The sequence below is a fragment of the Globicephala melas genome, chromosome 6, assembly GCF_963455315.2.
Source record: "Globicephala melas chromosome 6, mGloMel1.2, whole genome shotgun sequence".
Classification (NCBI taxonomy): domain Eukaryota; kingdom Metazoa; phylum Chordata; class Mammalia; order Artiodactyla; family Delphinidae; genus Globicephala; species Globicephala melas.
In genome coordinates, this window is record NC_083319.1 from 8,816,598 (window position 1) to 8,833,638 (window position 17,041).

The following is a 17,041-nucleotide window of genomic DNA, read 5'->3' on the forward strand; positions in this document are numbered from 1 at the left end:
CATGGAAAACAGCCCTGGTAGAGGCGTATTTCAAGAAGGCATTTTAGAAGGACTGAGAGGCATAAAAAAGCCCCAGAGGCCTGGGTGACGGTGAGTAAAGGCCTATTTGGCTGGATCATGGGCCAGAGGCGTGAAGGCTCCAAAGATTGGTTGGAGGCATTTTTGGAAAGCTAAAAGCTCTATTCCATAAGCAAAGGAGAGATGTGAAGGCTTTGGCTTTTTGTTGTTGTTGTTATTTGTTTGAAAGCATAAGTATGATGCTGACAGAGTGGGACATTTGGGAAAGTACTCTTTGTAGCATTAAGGAAATCATCCCCCAGAATCAGGTTAACTACAGCTGAGAATTCTGACAAACTGGATGTTCTTATCAAAACTTGTTGAATGGAATCTTTGAGAAGTCAGGGAGACCAAGAAAAACTGCCGGAAGCTCAGAGAAGGAGGAAATGACACAAATGTCACTCCAAAAAGGGAGTTCATAGAAGCAAACACGCCTGTCCTTTTCCTATTCCTATCTCCTTAAGAGATCAAATGAGAAACATATAAGGAATTAAAAGTCACTTTCACAATGGAAGCTTGTAAAAGAAATGCACACTATTTGGTTCACTCCAGACATGTCAAATCAGAGCCTGAATGTTAAACAAATTCCTCAAGTGATTTTTATGCGCCGTAAGGTATGAGGGGCATTGGAGCGCAGCCTATAACAATGGGGAGATCACAGAACTTTTAAATGACTACAACCTACTGTGCATAAGACAGGGGGACAAGCTCTGCAACTTACTAGTTGTGTGACTTTGGACAAGTTAATCTCTTTGAACTTCAGTTACCTCATCTATAAAATGAGGGTAACAAAAGTATCTATACCCCATCAGGTAGTTGTGAAATTTACATTAGTACATATACATAATACCTATTTCCATGCATACATATATATACGTATATATGTCTATCTATCTATCTATCTGTCTATCAACTCCTCAAAATACTGTCTGGCATTGTGAGTGCACATCCATGTGAATAAGAGCAACTTACCCATGAAATCTGTTGAGAACATATAACCAACAGGATTTGGTAAGAGACTGGATGTGGGCTATGGGTAAGCTCCTGGTTTCTGATATTAGCAACGGAAGGAAAGGTAGAGCCATTTACCCAGTGGTGTGGGTGGGCAAAGAGCAACGACGGTGAGTTCCGTAGTGGGCGTTTTAAGGTTCAACTGCCCATGGCAATGTCCAGTGGACATTTGGGCAGGTGGTCCTATATGCTGTGGACAGAGACCTGGGAAGAATATATGGACCTGTGAGTCACCAGCCTAAAGACAGTACCTGAAGCCATGGGGATAGGAAAGATGACGAGGGAGAGCAGACAGAGTGAGAAGAGAACCCTGAGGAGCAACCAAATTCAAGGGCCAGGCAGACGAGAAGAGCTCCCTAAAAGAAGCTGAGACGTTGCCGTAGGGAGGTAGAAAGAGAAGTACGGGAGAGCAGAGGTGCAGAAGCCAAGGGAGGGGAAAGTTTTAACAGGGCGCATGTGCAGAGTGGGCCCGTGAGCTAAAGACTAAACGCGTCACCTGGATTTGGTAGCAGAAAGGTCTCTGGTGACTTTGGCAAGAGCAGGCTCAGTGGGAACAAGAAGGGGAAGCATCCAAAGGCGAATTTGCAAGGGAATTTGTGGAACTATCGCAGGGATCAAAAGGAGAATTTAGAGTGGCTGAAATGTACTCCCAACGTAATTAAAAAGTCTTCACATCTATTAAGCAAACACAGCCTGAGATTATATTTTAAAAGACTGCAACACAGTGATAACTGCGAAAGACCAATTAAAAAGCTGAGGCCAAAAAGCATGCAATCCTTTTCTTACATATAAAGGAGTCCAAAGTAACTGCTTTAATTAAATATGTAAAATAGTTCAATATAAAAATAAGAATATTCGTTGTGGCATGAAACTGGGAGCCCTTTTTGGTAAGTCAGTCACAGCAGAGGCTACACTGGATTTGGGCGTGACTTTCCCTAACTTCCCCCATTGGGGGAAAAAAGGGGAGCAAATTTTAAAATCACAGATATTCTCCTCTCCTACGAAGAGGGTGAAGCTGCTCCAACCCGCGGAATGGATGTGCACCCCAACAAAATAGGGACTTGCCCCGAGACAGGACAAAGACCCGAAAGAAGCCTCAAATGCTCTGGGTCCCATACCCCCGGGGAAATTTGTCCCAAGTTGCCTACCGGGGGGCAGCTAATAAGTTAAAAGCATTAGACTTGGTTCTGAGGGTCTAACAAAGAGCTATGACTGTTCAGAGCTCACATGGTGAAAGGCTGGCAAAAAAGTAAGATTCATTTTCAAGGTAACAGCACTAAAAGAAGTAAAAGGGTGTTTTTCAAATTCTTGGGTCTGTGTTCATGGCTGTTAAGTACTACATTTTTGATGGTAGGCCTGCCTGAATTCAGAAGTAAACACAGGTTCTTAAAAATACCTTTCAGAAAACTGAAAATATTTTGTATTCATAAGAGCAGTATACAAAGGTATATAACATTATATATATATATTTTTAAATAAATTTATTTATTTATTTATGGCTGCATCGGGTCTTTGTTGCTGCAAGCAGGCTTTCTCTAGTTGCGGAGAGCGGGGGCTACTCTTCATCGCGGTGCGCAGGCTTCTCGTTGTGGCGGCTTCTCTTGTTGCAGAGCATGGGCTCTAGGCATGCGGGCTTTGGTAGTTGTGGCATGCAGCCTCAGTAGCTGTGGCGCACGGGCTTAGATGCTCCGCGGCACATGGGATCTTCCCGGACGAGGGCTCGAAGCCATGTCCCCAGCATTGGCAGGCGGATTCTTAACCACTGCGCCACTAGGGAAGTCCCAACACTATATATATATATTTGTTTGTTTTGTCGTACGCGGGCCTCTCACTGTTGTGGCCTCTCCCGTTGTGGAGCACAGGCTCCGGACGCGCAGGCTCACCGGCCATGGCTCACGGGCCTAGCCGCTCCACGGCATGTGGGATCTTCCCGGACCGGGGCACGAACCCGTGTCCCTGCAGCGGCAGGTGGATTCTCAACCACTGCGCCACCAGGGAAGTCCCCAACATTATATATTTTTGATCAAGCTTAAAATTTATTTTTGCTACAGCTGACAATACATACCGCTGAGCCTGGTCTGTCTTACTAAAAGTTGAGCTGGGCACGTGACAGGACCTGGTGTAGGGCAGAGGTCACTTTGGCACAAGTAAGTTGTGAGAGGCAACAGATATTATCAAGCAGACACTTAAGAAAGACCGGGTGTTTGAGACACACTTGAGAATTTTACCTCCAGAGTATACAAGAGACCACAATCAAGATAGAAAACTAGGTTTGCTGTGAAGAATTAACCAATAAACAATATGTTAACAGTTTGTAGCTCTGGGTAAACAAAATATAAACTGTTGTACATTGATCAAAATTTGAAAGTTTTTTTTTTTTTCAGTACGCGGGCCTCTCACTGTTGTGGCCTCTCCCGTTGCGGAGCACAGGCTCCAGACGCGCAGGCTCAGCGGCCATGGCTAACGGGCCCAGCTGTTCCGCGGCATGTGGGATCCTCCCGGACCGGGGCACGAACCCGTGTCCCCTGCATCGGCAGGTGGACTCCCAACCTCTGCGCCACCAGGGAAGCCCAAAATTTGAAAGTATTTTTATAGTCCAGCAGAGTGCTATATCGCACCAGGTGAAGACCACTGGAGCCACAGAACAAAGACCCTAGGGTTCCAGCAGCAGGTGTAGGAGCCAGAGGTCATGAGCTGAGCTGAGGGTGCCGCGGCAGCAGAGAGGGTCACCCGGAGGAGGACGTGGGGCCGCACAGGAATGGGAGACTTGTGCGGCCACAAGGAACCCAGCGTGAGCTACCCAGGCCCGCCGCTACCCAGGAGGAAGTGGAGCGTCTGCAGTCCTAGTTTTGAAACTAGAGAGCATGCTGGTGCCAAATATCATTGAAATGGCTGTTTCCAGAGTTGATTTTGCCCGGAAAAGTTGGAGGACTTGTCTGGTATTCTGATTACAGTGTGTGTTTAGCTAGCTGATTTGGAAGACTTTTGGACCCCAATTATCCAGACCATTAACACAGGGCTCAGTGCTCTAGGTGGTCACCAAACGGCTGGGCAGGTGATGCTAATTCTCCCCAGGTGTTGTTGATCCTAGGAAAATAGTTCATGAAAGCACTAAGCAAAAAGTAGGGTAGGGAGGAGACAAGGGTCAAAACCATTCTATAAACTAAGCTACCATCAATGGGGGACAGAGGATATGCTGTTAAGGGCTAGAAGCTGAACACAGATTTTTTTTTTTAATTTATGCTCTACCTTATTTTTTAGAAGAGATTTAAAGCAGCTTACTGAAATGTATCTCACTCAAAGGAGAAAATTAGATACAGAACAAATTCAGAACAAGGGAAAATTAGATGTGGGCAAATAACCTGGAAACAAGAGAATAAGTTTAGGCTGCATGTTATAAAGTCCTTTCAGGCTGTTAGAAGCAAGCCATAAATAGGGTCCTGAGCTTCCTAGAGGCCAATGCAAAGAGGAAAAAACGCAGCCAGCCATTTAGAGGATTCCTACTGCCTATAAGGTTAACAACAAAGCTGCTTTTTGGTCCCAGGAAAACTTCTCCCATAGGCCCTCTTAAAGGAGACACTGTGTGACAGACAGTGAAAAATCCTTGAGAAAAATCCTCAAGACCTTCCTGCAAGAGACGCACCATCCAGATCCATATGGCTCTTTCCTGCTCTGTCCATCAGTGCAAGTTAAAGGCGTAACACCAAGGCACAGATCAAGAAAAGCAAGACTAAGAGGGGCCAAGAAAGGCAGGCCAAGTGTTTGCAGCTACCTTATGGTTGGGCCTAATCCAGAAATTAAATTTAAACCATTTATGGCATGGACATCTCTTAGGTAATTCTTGATGAACATTCTTCTTAAAATCAAGCTTTTGTTAAGATTTGGACCTAAGAGAGTTCGAAATTATGTATTTGAGCTAAAACCTCAAGCAGAGCTACTCTATGCTGTTGATTAAGGGCAGAGATGTTTGCTCTAACAATCAATCCAATTGCCTCAGGAAACAGCCTATACGTGGCAGAGCTATGACAGCACAGGCTCGTAGACTGAGCGATTAAGCACAGGGGCTCTTGGAGTCAGACAGACCTGGGCTTAAGCGTCACCTCTACACTCACTAGCCGTGGGATCTCTCTGAGATCGTCTGATAAACGGGAATCCATTCAATGTCCACAAATGTCTTCTGAGCATCCACAGGGTGTGGAGCAATCCAATAACATCTACTGCCTATAGTCGTTTGCGAGGATTAAATAGGTAAATGCGTCTAAAGTATTTAGCCCAGTCACTGGTACACAGTAAGCATTCAGTAAACAGCAAAACTGATAATAATAATAAAATAATCATCATAATAAAAGATTTCTGGTTCCATTCTCATGCATAAATAATTATCTGAGTGAGGTCTTAAAGTTCTACATTACCGAAAATGGTTGCAATAATTTTAGCCTGGAAAAGGTTCCATGTTGGCATTATTGATCATCCACAAGGGCATCAAAAATATTGAAAAGAGCACCAGAGTTTTCAACCACGTTAACTCACCGATAACTCCAGACGAATGTTATACCTTGCAGTACCTACATGAGTCAACCAGCTATCAAAGCCTTAAATATAAGACAGTTAAATATCAGAGAACATCTGCCAAAATTATGACTCTAGTTGTAGAATGTAGAAGTCTTGATGTTTTGATGTTCCTAAGGGAAATATGCTGGTACCATCACTCATCTCTCAATTTAGTGATACTACGTAGAATATAATTCTCCCATAAAATGCCTCTGAAAACAAAAAGCCTACTCAACCCTGTAGAGTATTAGGGATGCTGGGCAGGCAGCTAGCTAAATCACTCATTAGCCAAGAGCGGTGTTTCTGCACGATAGTCCCACAGGCGTAATTCAAGTTTGTGCCTGAGCAAAAATACAAATTACTACACATCAGACTTCAAAGATCTTCACATAGTCAAAACCTCAAATGTTAAAACCTGCAGATGCCAACCAAGTTCATGATAAACCTCTCTTTGGGCTGTGCTCAGTACAGCCAGACGTCCTTTGAGGCCACCCTGAGTTCATAAAACAAACCCATGCTATCCTCACAGAGTCGCATTTATATGTGTCTCTCTGATATACCAGGGGAACATGCAGCTGATCCAAATGCAGGCTTGAGTCATTAGGGTACAAGTTTTAAAAGGAATGGACAATATACCACCCTGTTTCATCCAGACCTTCCCCAGAAGTATCCAGATGTGGGGTTATATAAGGCTCAGCGGCTGGGCTGGGCAGCGGAGAGGTCCATATGGCGCCCATAGCAGTTTCTTACCCATTGAGTCAAAGGCCAAGGAAAGATCAGTAAAAACTACAAACAATCTTATCCTGACAGATTTCGATATAAAGTAAAGAAGAATGGTCGATGGGATAATAGCTGTGCCTTGCTTAGAATGCTGCCACGACAGACCAGACTTTCAATTCATCAAGAAGAAAAAACGGCGTATGTTTCAGATGGAATGCACTGCAAGCTGAGGAGTCTATACTGGGGAGGGGGGAATCAAAGAAGCTCGTTTTTCCTTCTTTATTTTTGACGGGTTAGGCTACTCTCTAATTCCAACCAAATTGAACCATTCATTCATTCAATTAATATTTACTAAGTTACTAATGCTAAGCATTGTGGTTGGTATGAGGGACACAGTGGTACATAAAGAGCCATGATTCCTATTTTTAGAGAGTTTATAATCCATATCATTGTTTATGGGATTAAAAAAGTGTCAGGGATAATAGTCCACTGGCAGAAGATGACATTTTAGCCAGGTGCTTTTAGTTTGAGCTTTTAAATCATCTACTATAAGAGGAAATATTGCAGACACATGTGAGGCCTCCTTCCCAGCTCATGCTCTTTGAAACTGATTTTTCTCTATATCCTTTTCAGAGGGAATCTGCCCTATCCACAAACTTTGCTGAGGATGTGGGTCTAGGAGGCCGTGTTTATACCACATGATCCCACTACCCTGAACTCAACTGTTTGAATCAGGGATAGATACCTGAATCCAAGAAATTAGGGTCCAAGAATGAACCCTTCACCCTATGACTATGAGGGGTGAAAGGGCTGCAAGACCAGGGGATTGGGGGACTAGAAATCAATTTAGTAATAAAAAACAGTGAATGAGAACTTTGTATGTGCCAGGGCCTTGCCAGGGCCTAGAAATCCAACAATGAACAAGGTAGACATGGTTCCCACCCTCACCTCTAGTGGATGAGAGAGTAGTTAGTAAACAAATAAATATCAATTGTGGGAATTCCCTGGTGGTCCAGTGGTTAAGACTCCGCTCTTCCAATGCAGGGGGCCCAGGTTCGATCCCTGGTCAGGGAACTAGATCCCACATGCAGCAACTAAAGATCCCGCATGCCGTAACTAAAAAAAATCTCGCATGCCGCAACAAAGATTCCGCGTGGCACAACTGAGACCCGGTACAGCCAAATAAATATTTTTAAAAAATCAATTGTGATAAACACCATTGAGAAAATAAAGAGGATGCTGAGTTAGAGAACAGCTCGAAGAGAGAATAGTAAGTGCAAAGAACAGGGAGGAATTCAAATTGTTCTAGAGACCAAAATCAGGCCACTGCAGCACGGTGAGTAGCATGAGAGACGGTGAGATAGGAAGGTAGAACAGGGACCATGCAGGATCTTGTAGGGCTTTGTAAAAGGTCTGGGCTTGCAGTGCAATGGGCCACAGAAGGGATTTAAGAAAGAAAAGACATTGTATTGTCAACATTTTAAAACATCACTCTGGCATAAGGACAGACATATAAATCAATGAAACGGAAGAGAAATCCTAGAAATTAACCCTTGTATACATAATCAATTGATTTTCGACAAGGATGCCAAGACCATTCACTGGGAAAAGGACAGTCCTTTCAACAAATAATGCTGGGAAAACTGAACATCCACATGCAAAAGAATGAAGTTGGACCCTTACCTTATACCATATACAAAAATTAACTCAAAGTGGATCAAAGACATAAATATAAAACCTACAACTATAAAACTCTTAGAAGAAAACATAGGGGGAAATCTTCATGACATTGGATTTGGCAATGATTTCTTGGATACAAACACCAAAAGCACAGGCCACAAGAGAAACAAATAGATAAACTGGACTTCATGAAAATTTAAAAACTTTTGTGCATCAAAGGGCATTGTCAACAGAATAAAAGTACAGCCCACATAATAGGTGAAAATATTTGCAAATCATATATATCTGATAAAGGATTAATATCTAGACTATATTAAGAACTCCTAAAACTCAACAACAACAAAACAAACAACCCAATTTAAAAATGGGCAAAGGACTTGAATACCATTTCTCCAAAGAAGATATACAAATGGCCAATAAGCACATGAAAAGATGCTCAACATTATTAATCATTAGTGAAAGGCAAATCAAAACAACAATGAGATACTACTTCATACCTGTTAGGATGGTTATTAAAAAAAAAGGAAAATAACAAGTGTTGGTGAGAACGTGGAGGAACTGAAGCCCTGGGGCACTGCTGTGGGAATGATGTAAAGTGGTGCAGCCACTCTGAGACTAGTTTGAGAGTGCCTCAAAAAGTGAAAAATAGAATCACCACAAGATCCAGCAATTCCACTCCTAGTTAATATACCCAAAAGAATTAAAAGCAGGGACTCAAGCACATACTTGTGTAACAATGTTCACAATAACATTATCCACAATAGCTAAAAAGTAGAAACAACCCAAGCATCCGTCAATAGGTGAATAAACAAAATGCGGTATATACACATGACGAAACATTATTCAGCCATAAAAAGGAATGAAATTCTGACACATGCTACAACATGGATGAACCTTGAAAATATTACACCAAGTGAAATAAATCATAAATCAAAAGGACAAAAATTGTATAATTCCACTTACATGTACATGTAGAATAGGCAAATTCACAGAGACGGAAGATAGAACAGAGGTTGCGAGGGGCTGGGGAGCGGGGGGAATGGGGAGTCATTGTTTAATGGGTACGGTGTCTATCTGGGATGATGAAAAATGTTCTGAGAGTGGGTAGTGGTGATGGTTGCATAACCCTGTGGATGTACATAATGGCCCTTAATTGTACACTTAAAAATGGTAAATTTTATGTTGTGTATATTTTACCATGGTAAAAAGAAGTATTAAAAAAAACCCACCGCTGCTGGGAAAAAAATGGACTGGAGAGAGGCAACTGTGCTTTCGGGGAAGCTGGCGTGCAGAGAGGAGATTGGTATCGACACGCAGAGAAGAGTGAAGCTGAGAAATCACAGGGACTGGAGAGAAACGAGAATAGCTGCTTGATGGCTTCCCAGTCACATGGGGCCCAGCTGTGCTTCCTGCACTGCATTCTGGGGAGATGCACCCACACCCTTTCCATGCATTACTTTATACCTGAGCTGGACCCAGTGGATCTCCCTTCTTTGCGAGGAAACCATCCCTGATTAAGGCAGGGAACACAGCTGGGGGCAGCTAAGACACACATGGCCTGGAGACTCAAAGTTTGAGGCCGTTGGTTTCTAAAGCTAGACTATCTCCAGCTCCAGGAGAGCAGAACAACTGGTTTTTTCCTTCTCTCGCAGTGCCCGGCACCGTGCCTGCCCCATGGCGGGAGACTTCAACACACAGCTGTTGAATCAGGGCTGAGAAACTCTCCTGTGAGTCAGTAGAGATCTGAGCTCCACAGTCTCTCACCAAACGTATACCCAGTTGAAACCTAGGAACCAAGCCCCTGCATCTGCCCTCACTGCTGATTTGAACGGCCGATCTCCTTCTTCACAAGGACTTCTACCCAATTTCCTGAAGGTCAGAAGAAGTTCATGCTAAAATTTCAATTTTACAGAATCCTAAGGACCTCTTTACAAAGTCTGAGTTCCAGGACACCCAAGATCGATTGGGTTCCCAACAATATTCATCAAACCAGGTGTAAGAAAAATTAAACTCGCTTTCTCATGAACTTAGGACGCATAAAATGTTTTTTTTTTTTTTTTTTTTTTTTTGCGGTACGTTGGCCTCTCACCGCTGCGGCCTCTCGCGCTGCGGAGCACAGGCTCCGGACGCGCAGGCTCAGCGGCCATGGCCCACGGGCCCAGCCGCCACGCGGCATGCGGGATCCTCCCGGACCGGGGCACGAACCCACGTACCCCACAACGGCAGGCGGACCCTCCACCACTGCGCCACCAGGGAAGCCCCGATAAAATGGTTTTTAATTTAATAATACTCTGCCGTTCATAGGCGAGAGAAAATGTCTCCTCCCTAAAACACTGGAGTCAGAATTTCAAGAGATCCTCAGATGGCAAAACTGGAACTAGCTCATTGCATCTTTCCCAACCATTGCAGCCTCTAGCGCGTGTCATTTCTAACGTGGGAAAACTAGAAACAACCTGATTTTACAAAAGGAAGGAAACTGTTCCACAGATAATTGTTTATCACCTTGTTGGGCTATCATGCACCGATTAAAATGGTAACTTCAAAGACTACATGACAAGAAGACAGTTACAAAATACAGTTAAATGAAAAAAGAGGAATGCGAAAGTAAATGTATAATTTGATTACAGCCATGTAGAAATGGCTTTGGAGCTATAAAAATTGGAAGGTACCAAAGGAGATGAAAATACTTGATTCAAGGTGGTGAAATTACACATGGAATTTTAAAATGTATTTAAAAGTTACTTTATAATATTTAAAAAGTTATAAACACATACACACACACACACACACACACACACACACAAAATCATGGCTCTAGAGTAAAAACCTGAACAGATGGATTGAAGAACTTTTGCTCAATGAGCTGCCTCATCAGGCTGGGGATAACTGATGCCTAGTCTAGGATTCAGTAAGGCAGGTTTCTTCAAGGGTGGTCCTGCCACCAGCGGCATCAACATCATCTGGGAGCTTGTTAGAAGTGCAAAATCTAGGTTAACCCCAACCTACTGAACTTGAAACTCTGGGGGTGGGATCCAGCAATTTGTTTTAATAAACTCTCCAGGTGATTCTGATGCCTGTTCAAGCTTGAAACTGCTGCTCTGAAGTACGTTCCCAGTCTGATATTCTGTGATTTCCACAAGTCTATAAAGGGTCCATTCTACACACCTACGTTGTCTCCCCCAGACACCACTCTCATTGTTTACAGAGCTCCATACTCATTAGATCACGTTCAAGTCTTTACCTAAGAGTCAAGGTCCTACTTTTGCTACCAAATTTCATCTTTGTTGCTATAGCTAGTTAACAGGGACTGTGCTTACGTGCATCATCTCATTTAATCCTCCTGACAACCCTATAAGGTAGATAATATTAATAAACCCCATTTCATAGATGAGAAAACTGAGGCTCAAAGAAGTTCCAGATCATACAACTAGTAAATGATGAAACAAGAATGAATTCAGAGCACAAGCTCTTAGGCACCCCTGGGGTTCAGAGATGTTTACAAAGATAATAAGTGATGGAACTGGTATGTGAATGCAGGCCTGTTTGAGTCCAAAGCCTAGCTGTTGTGTAACCACTATGCTCTGCTGCCCTACACTCTCTGCTTGGGCAGGACCATTTGCTTGCTGCCCTTCGAATCATCACTGCCAAGAATCTTGCAGTGTGCAAATATCTACTGTCTGTCTTCCTTGCCACCAACCCACATCCCACAGCCCCCATAAGGCCTTCCAGGCTGCTTCCCCGAGATGCCTGGCTAGAATGGGTTGCTCCCTCCTTTTCCCAACCCCCACCAGGCCCTATCTGTGTGCTTCTCACAATATTTACCAATTCCCACTCTGAATTATAATTATGCACATGCTCTTTCAGGAGAGGTGGTGGTCTGAGTTGGCATGGTGTCACCAGTGACTCACACAGAACAGGCATTGATTGAATCAACCAGTGCATCTTTCACGTGACTAAATTCATTCTTTAGATATATTATGTATATCTTATCTGCCCAGCTGGAGGACAGTAAGCACCCTAAGAACAAGGACCAAATCTTTTACTTAACGCATATTTTCAGGAATATACCTGGGGCAGGTACACATTCAAACCTGTAATGTATGCTTGAATTCAAGTAGAATGCTACTGGTACATGATTCTGGCATAATTTTTTTTTACTTTTTAAACCCTGCAAGAATGCAGCTTATATTAATCGGGGATAACTGGGTACTATACAAATGGATCCCATCAACTCAGTTTTTGTAAATAGACAGAAATAATAAATTTAATGTTTTAATAACCAAGAGAATCTTATGAGCACATTTTCCTGAAAATTTGTTCAAATTTCCATGTAATTTGTTCTTTTCTTGTGGGAAAAGAACTCACAATTCTGTCTTTTAAAAAACTGAGGCTATGATATGCCTTCATTATGCCTCTTTTAAAATGAAAGCATACAATTAAAAAAAATCATAACACAATCCCCAATCTCTCTCATTAAAGAAAATATGGATATTTTCATTCCAGATATCTATTACCTATCACAGTCATTTATCTAGCCCAACACATATACTTTTAACAGGAAAAAAAAGAGCTCATAAATATTCTAACTCCTATCACATACCCAGAGAGCAAAGGTACAGAAAAATCAGAATATGTATTACAATAATATTTAAACCTCAAAAACTAGATTTAGAAACTTTTAGGAACAAGATAACATAAAAACAAGTGCTACCTTTCTTAATTCATAAATGATTTTATTTAATTATATAACACCATTAACAGAGAAAAATACCAAGCCACATGTTTTAACACACTGAAAGACACAGATTAAAAGTACGTAACAGTAAAAACACACAGATAAAGATGATCAAGTTATTATAGCCCTTCAATAGTCACTCATTCCCACCCAGTCCTTATACTGTACTCACATGGTCTAACAGTAAATCTACAACAAAAGATCTGAAGAGCTTGGCGATCCTCTCTAAATCAAAATCAATGTTCTACCACTGAACAGACAGTGTAAACTTACCAGCTCCACAGATCCATAATGTTTCCTACTGAAATCCCCACGTCTACAGCCTAGGTCTTCCGAGACAGAGCTGGAACAAAAATGCTTCATCAGTATTATACATAGCGATCTGGCCACAAACCTTCTGCAAAAATCCACTACCATTTGCAAAAAGGGCTGCTATGGAACAGGCTTGCCCAGCTCCTCACTGCAGGGGAGCCTCCTTGCAACAGACACAGTCCTCAGCAGCCATTGCAGAGCCGGGCGTGCATGGAGCCCTCAGTAAGAAGAAAAACACCCGAGTCATCCCTGGAAGTATAGGCAATGATTGAATTAAATAGTTAGTCATTTGGAATCGATTGACATCTCCCAGGCTACTGGTGGTTTATAATTTCATTTTGTATAACCAACGAGGAGAGAAAACCTGCAGTAAACTTGAGGCAAGGGACAAAGCTTGCAATTATCTTTCATTTAAGAGAGGCTCTTTGTCCCAAATATTCAGCATAAAAATAACCAGCATTATGGGATGCTATACAGGAGACATAAACTTTAAATAGGAGGAAAAAAAAAAACTTCAAAATCCTGGTAGGCCCCACGCCCTCCCCTTTAATTTATGACAACATGACAATATGGAAACAGACTAGGACTAACAGAAAAATGTAAAATTCCAACTTCCAAGTATATTTAGTTTTTTTTACATGGCAGTAGCTAATACTTTCCTACCCCCTCCCCTCAAAAAAGGCTTAAATCAGATAAGAAAAATCACATGCATTGTTGAGGAAGAGTAATTAAAACAAGGGCAAAACTGTTACTGCATTTGCATCTTGAATGCATAGTTACACACTCAAAAGACACATCTTATTGAATAGTTGGCATATATAGGACCTCAAGCAGTACTCATGAAACCACCGGAGATCCACAAATACAAACAGTTTTAATAAGTTGGTTCTAATATGTCATGCAAATACTCTAATAAAACAGAAAATAAAATTCCCCAGGAATTACGTGTTTAATATATCCCAAATATTTGGGATCTAACATGCAAAGAAAGGTGCATTTAGTACCTTTTCATCCTTCCTTAAAAGGTAGGCTACATTTTCTAAATTACAGCCCTGTTGGCACGTTCAGAAAGAGACTGACTCTGATGTTTCACGTCCACAGAACTGACTCTCTGCCAGGTCACTATTTGATAGGCTCCAAGAAGGACAGCAAGAGAGAAATGAGATTAGAGAGTCTAATGGTATTCCGCTTCCTCCATTTCACAGGGATGGCTGAGTTCATCGTATTGGAGAGATTTAACCTTTTGTAGTCCTCACTGCCTTAGCTGAAACCATGTGACAAATTAATGAATGCAGCTTGGAAGGTGTCCTAGATATTTACCCAGGCTACCTTCCTGCTTCTAGTGACATGATTTTCTACCGAAAAATCTCTGAAAGAGATGTAAAAACTTCCCTCCGTGGCCTGCTCCAGTGTTAGCCATGTCCTCTATGCCCATTTTCTTAGCCCTTTTTGAAAACGCTCCTGGAGGATACTTCCATTGCCTTACATAACAGTTTCAAGATCCTTCCCCAGCGCCCCGAGTTACCGAGAGGGAGTGGGCTCCGGGGAGGGAAGTGTCCACGGGCTTGGACAGAGGTCGGGCACAGAGCCGATGCTCAATGGCTGTTGACTGAGCGCTGTCTGCCCAGACCTCAGCCCACCTCATCAGTTACGCCAGGCCCATGACGCAGTCACCAACCGCAGCAACAGTGGCTTCTAACCCAAATGGCCAACAACATGAAAAAAGCAAGGATGCCGGGCTCTGGGTCCCTCCCTGTGCCGTCCTCAGCACCACAGAGGGGGGTCCAAGACACAGTGCCAGCTCCCTAACTTTGCCAACAGCCAGAAACAAACACAAAAAAAGGTGACGACCCTACATCCTGGAGCAGCCACCTCCTTAGAAGCCTCATAGAGGGAAAACAATGTCCTAGGAAAACAACCAAGAGAGAGATAAACAGAACGTCAGCCATCGGCTGCCCTTTTCCCCTCTAATTACATTTCATCCAATACACTGCAGAGACAGCACTTGCTAATGGTGGCTGGCAGGCTGAACTATACACGATGCATTTCTAGGGCGGCAGGAGGCACTCAAACCAGCCATGTTAAAAAACCCGCCCCACTCCCCTCCTCTGTCCCCAGGCTCTCTGGCCCCTTGGCACCCAGCAGCACAAGGGTCGTGTTTAGGGGGATCGCCCCGAGCTCCAAGGGGAGTTTTGTTCTCCTCCAGGTCCCCAGAGTCTGGCCCACTGCTGGGCACAGGGTGGACATGCAGTAAACGTTTGTTGCGTCTGTGAAGATATTTGCACATCTTTCAGATCTCACTAGCTGCTGCCTGATAACGTCCCTCGTGAGCACCTAGGCAGGCCACCTGTTGACCTTCTTCCTGATAAGCCCCCGGACGGTACTCCATCAGTCCAGACAGTCCTGGCCCAAGAGGCAGATATGCCTACGTGCACACCAAAACCTACTTCCTGTTCCTCTGGGGCTTGTCACTAGACTACATTTCCTAGCCCTTCTTGCAGTGACTGTGACCATATGACTGATTCCTGGCCAAGAAAATACAGACCAAAGTGATGTGCCTGTGGGATGCCATGGGAAGTACCTGCCCTCTTTCCCTGCGGCCAGCAGGGTGGAGAGGACCATGAGGACCCAGAGGAAGGCAGAGCTCCAAGAAGGAAAAACCCAAGTGGAAGGTCATACCTTTAAGAACATCTGTATTAGAATATGCTGTGAGCAAGAAATAAACATTTAGTTGTGTTAATCACGCAGAGTTTGGGTTTACCTGTGAAAGCCGCTGTGCTACCTGAACTAGCACAGAAGTCGGTATCTTGCAGTGAGGTGCTACTACCATGGCAACAATCTAAAATACGTGGCACAGGCTTCACAGGCAGGCAGCAGCCAGGGAGGAAATGCATCTCAGAGGCTGGAGAGACAGAGATCTAGGTTGTAGAGTAGCAAACTGGTGATAAAACTTGCACCTACAGTAACTGAGGAGGTGGACCTGTGCCTTCTGAGCCTGCAGCTCCAAGGAACGTGGCTGGACAGGTCAGAGTGAACCCGTGGGCTGGCTCCTACTGGCTGACCTTAGCAAGGTTTTTTCAAGGAAGAGATGAGCCCGGGCTAGAACTGGATGGATTTCAAGCAAAGACAGAAGGGACTAGAGAGAGTCTCGAGACCAAGGGCCTCACAGGCTTGAGAAATCACTGTTTCTGGACCCCAAACAATAAGAATTCTGGCCAGTGAAATGTGGGTAGAAATGATGGGTACCTCTCCCAGACGACGCCCATACAAATTTCCCATGAATAATCCTTGCTCTCTTTCCTCATCCGCTGGCTGTGAGGACCAAGAGGGGTGAAGCCGCACCACGAGGGAGTCCTGGTCCCCAAATGACCACACAGAATATCCTAAGTAGGCACACCCTCACTGGACTGTGAGATGAGAGAGAAAGAACTTTGATTGCTTGAAGCCACTAAGATTCAAGGTTTAATCTGTTACAACAGGTGATTTTAATTTCATGGGTACAGCTCTCTGTAGGTAACAGAAAGTAGTGTAAGAATAAGCCCCACACAAAAGGGGCTGTCAGAGGGCTGGTGGGCCAGGATGACTATGGGGGTCAGCAAGCTCTGGCCTCACACTGCCTGTTTTTGAATACTAAGCTTTATTGGGATACAGCCACGCGCTTTGGTGATAGGCTGTCTGTGGCTGCTTTTGGGTTTCAATGGCAGAGTCGAGGAGTTGCAACAGAGACCTGTAGGGCCTGCAAAGCCCAAACTATTTACTCCCTGGCCCTTTATAGAAAGACTGCCCAACCCCTGCCCTAGAGCCTCACCAATCCCTTTTGCTGGTTTCAGGCCTACCCATAAGCTGTGATTAGTATGCCAATGAAAATAGCAGTGTTTATTAGAGTCCATCAGAATCCCCGGGGGTGGGGGGGGGAGCTTTCTAAAAATGCAGATTCCCTGGCCCTATTCCCAGAGGTTGTGATTCAGCCTGACT

At 43.7% G+C, this 17,041-nt stretch overlaps 1 protein-coding gene across 6 annotated transcripts in view; it reads right to left on the reverse strand.

The window, feature by feature from the left end:
- Positions 1–17,041, reverse strand: part of GARNL3 (GTPase activating Rap/RanGAP domain like 3) — a 153,280-nt gene that overhangs the window by 95,703 nt on the left and 40,536 nt on the right. For 5 of the 6 annotated variants that reach the window (XR_009564250.1, XM_060300413.1, XM_030858623.2 and 2 more), the window contains exon 3: positions 13,028–13,097. Coding sequence is in view for 5 of the 6 variants with exons in the window: in XM_060300413.1 (XP_060156396.1) it covers positions 13,028–13,097 (70 nt within the window). In the remaining variant the exon portion in view is untranslated. Of the gene's footprint in view, positions 1–13,027; positions 13,098–14,070; positions 14,274–17,041 lie in introns of those variants that run through there. The other variant, XM_060300415.1, reaches the window with a different exon arrangement.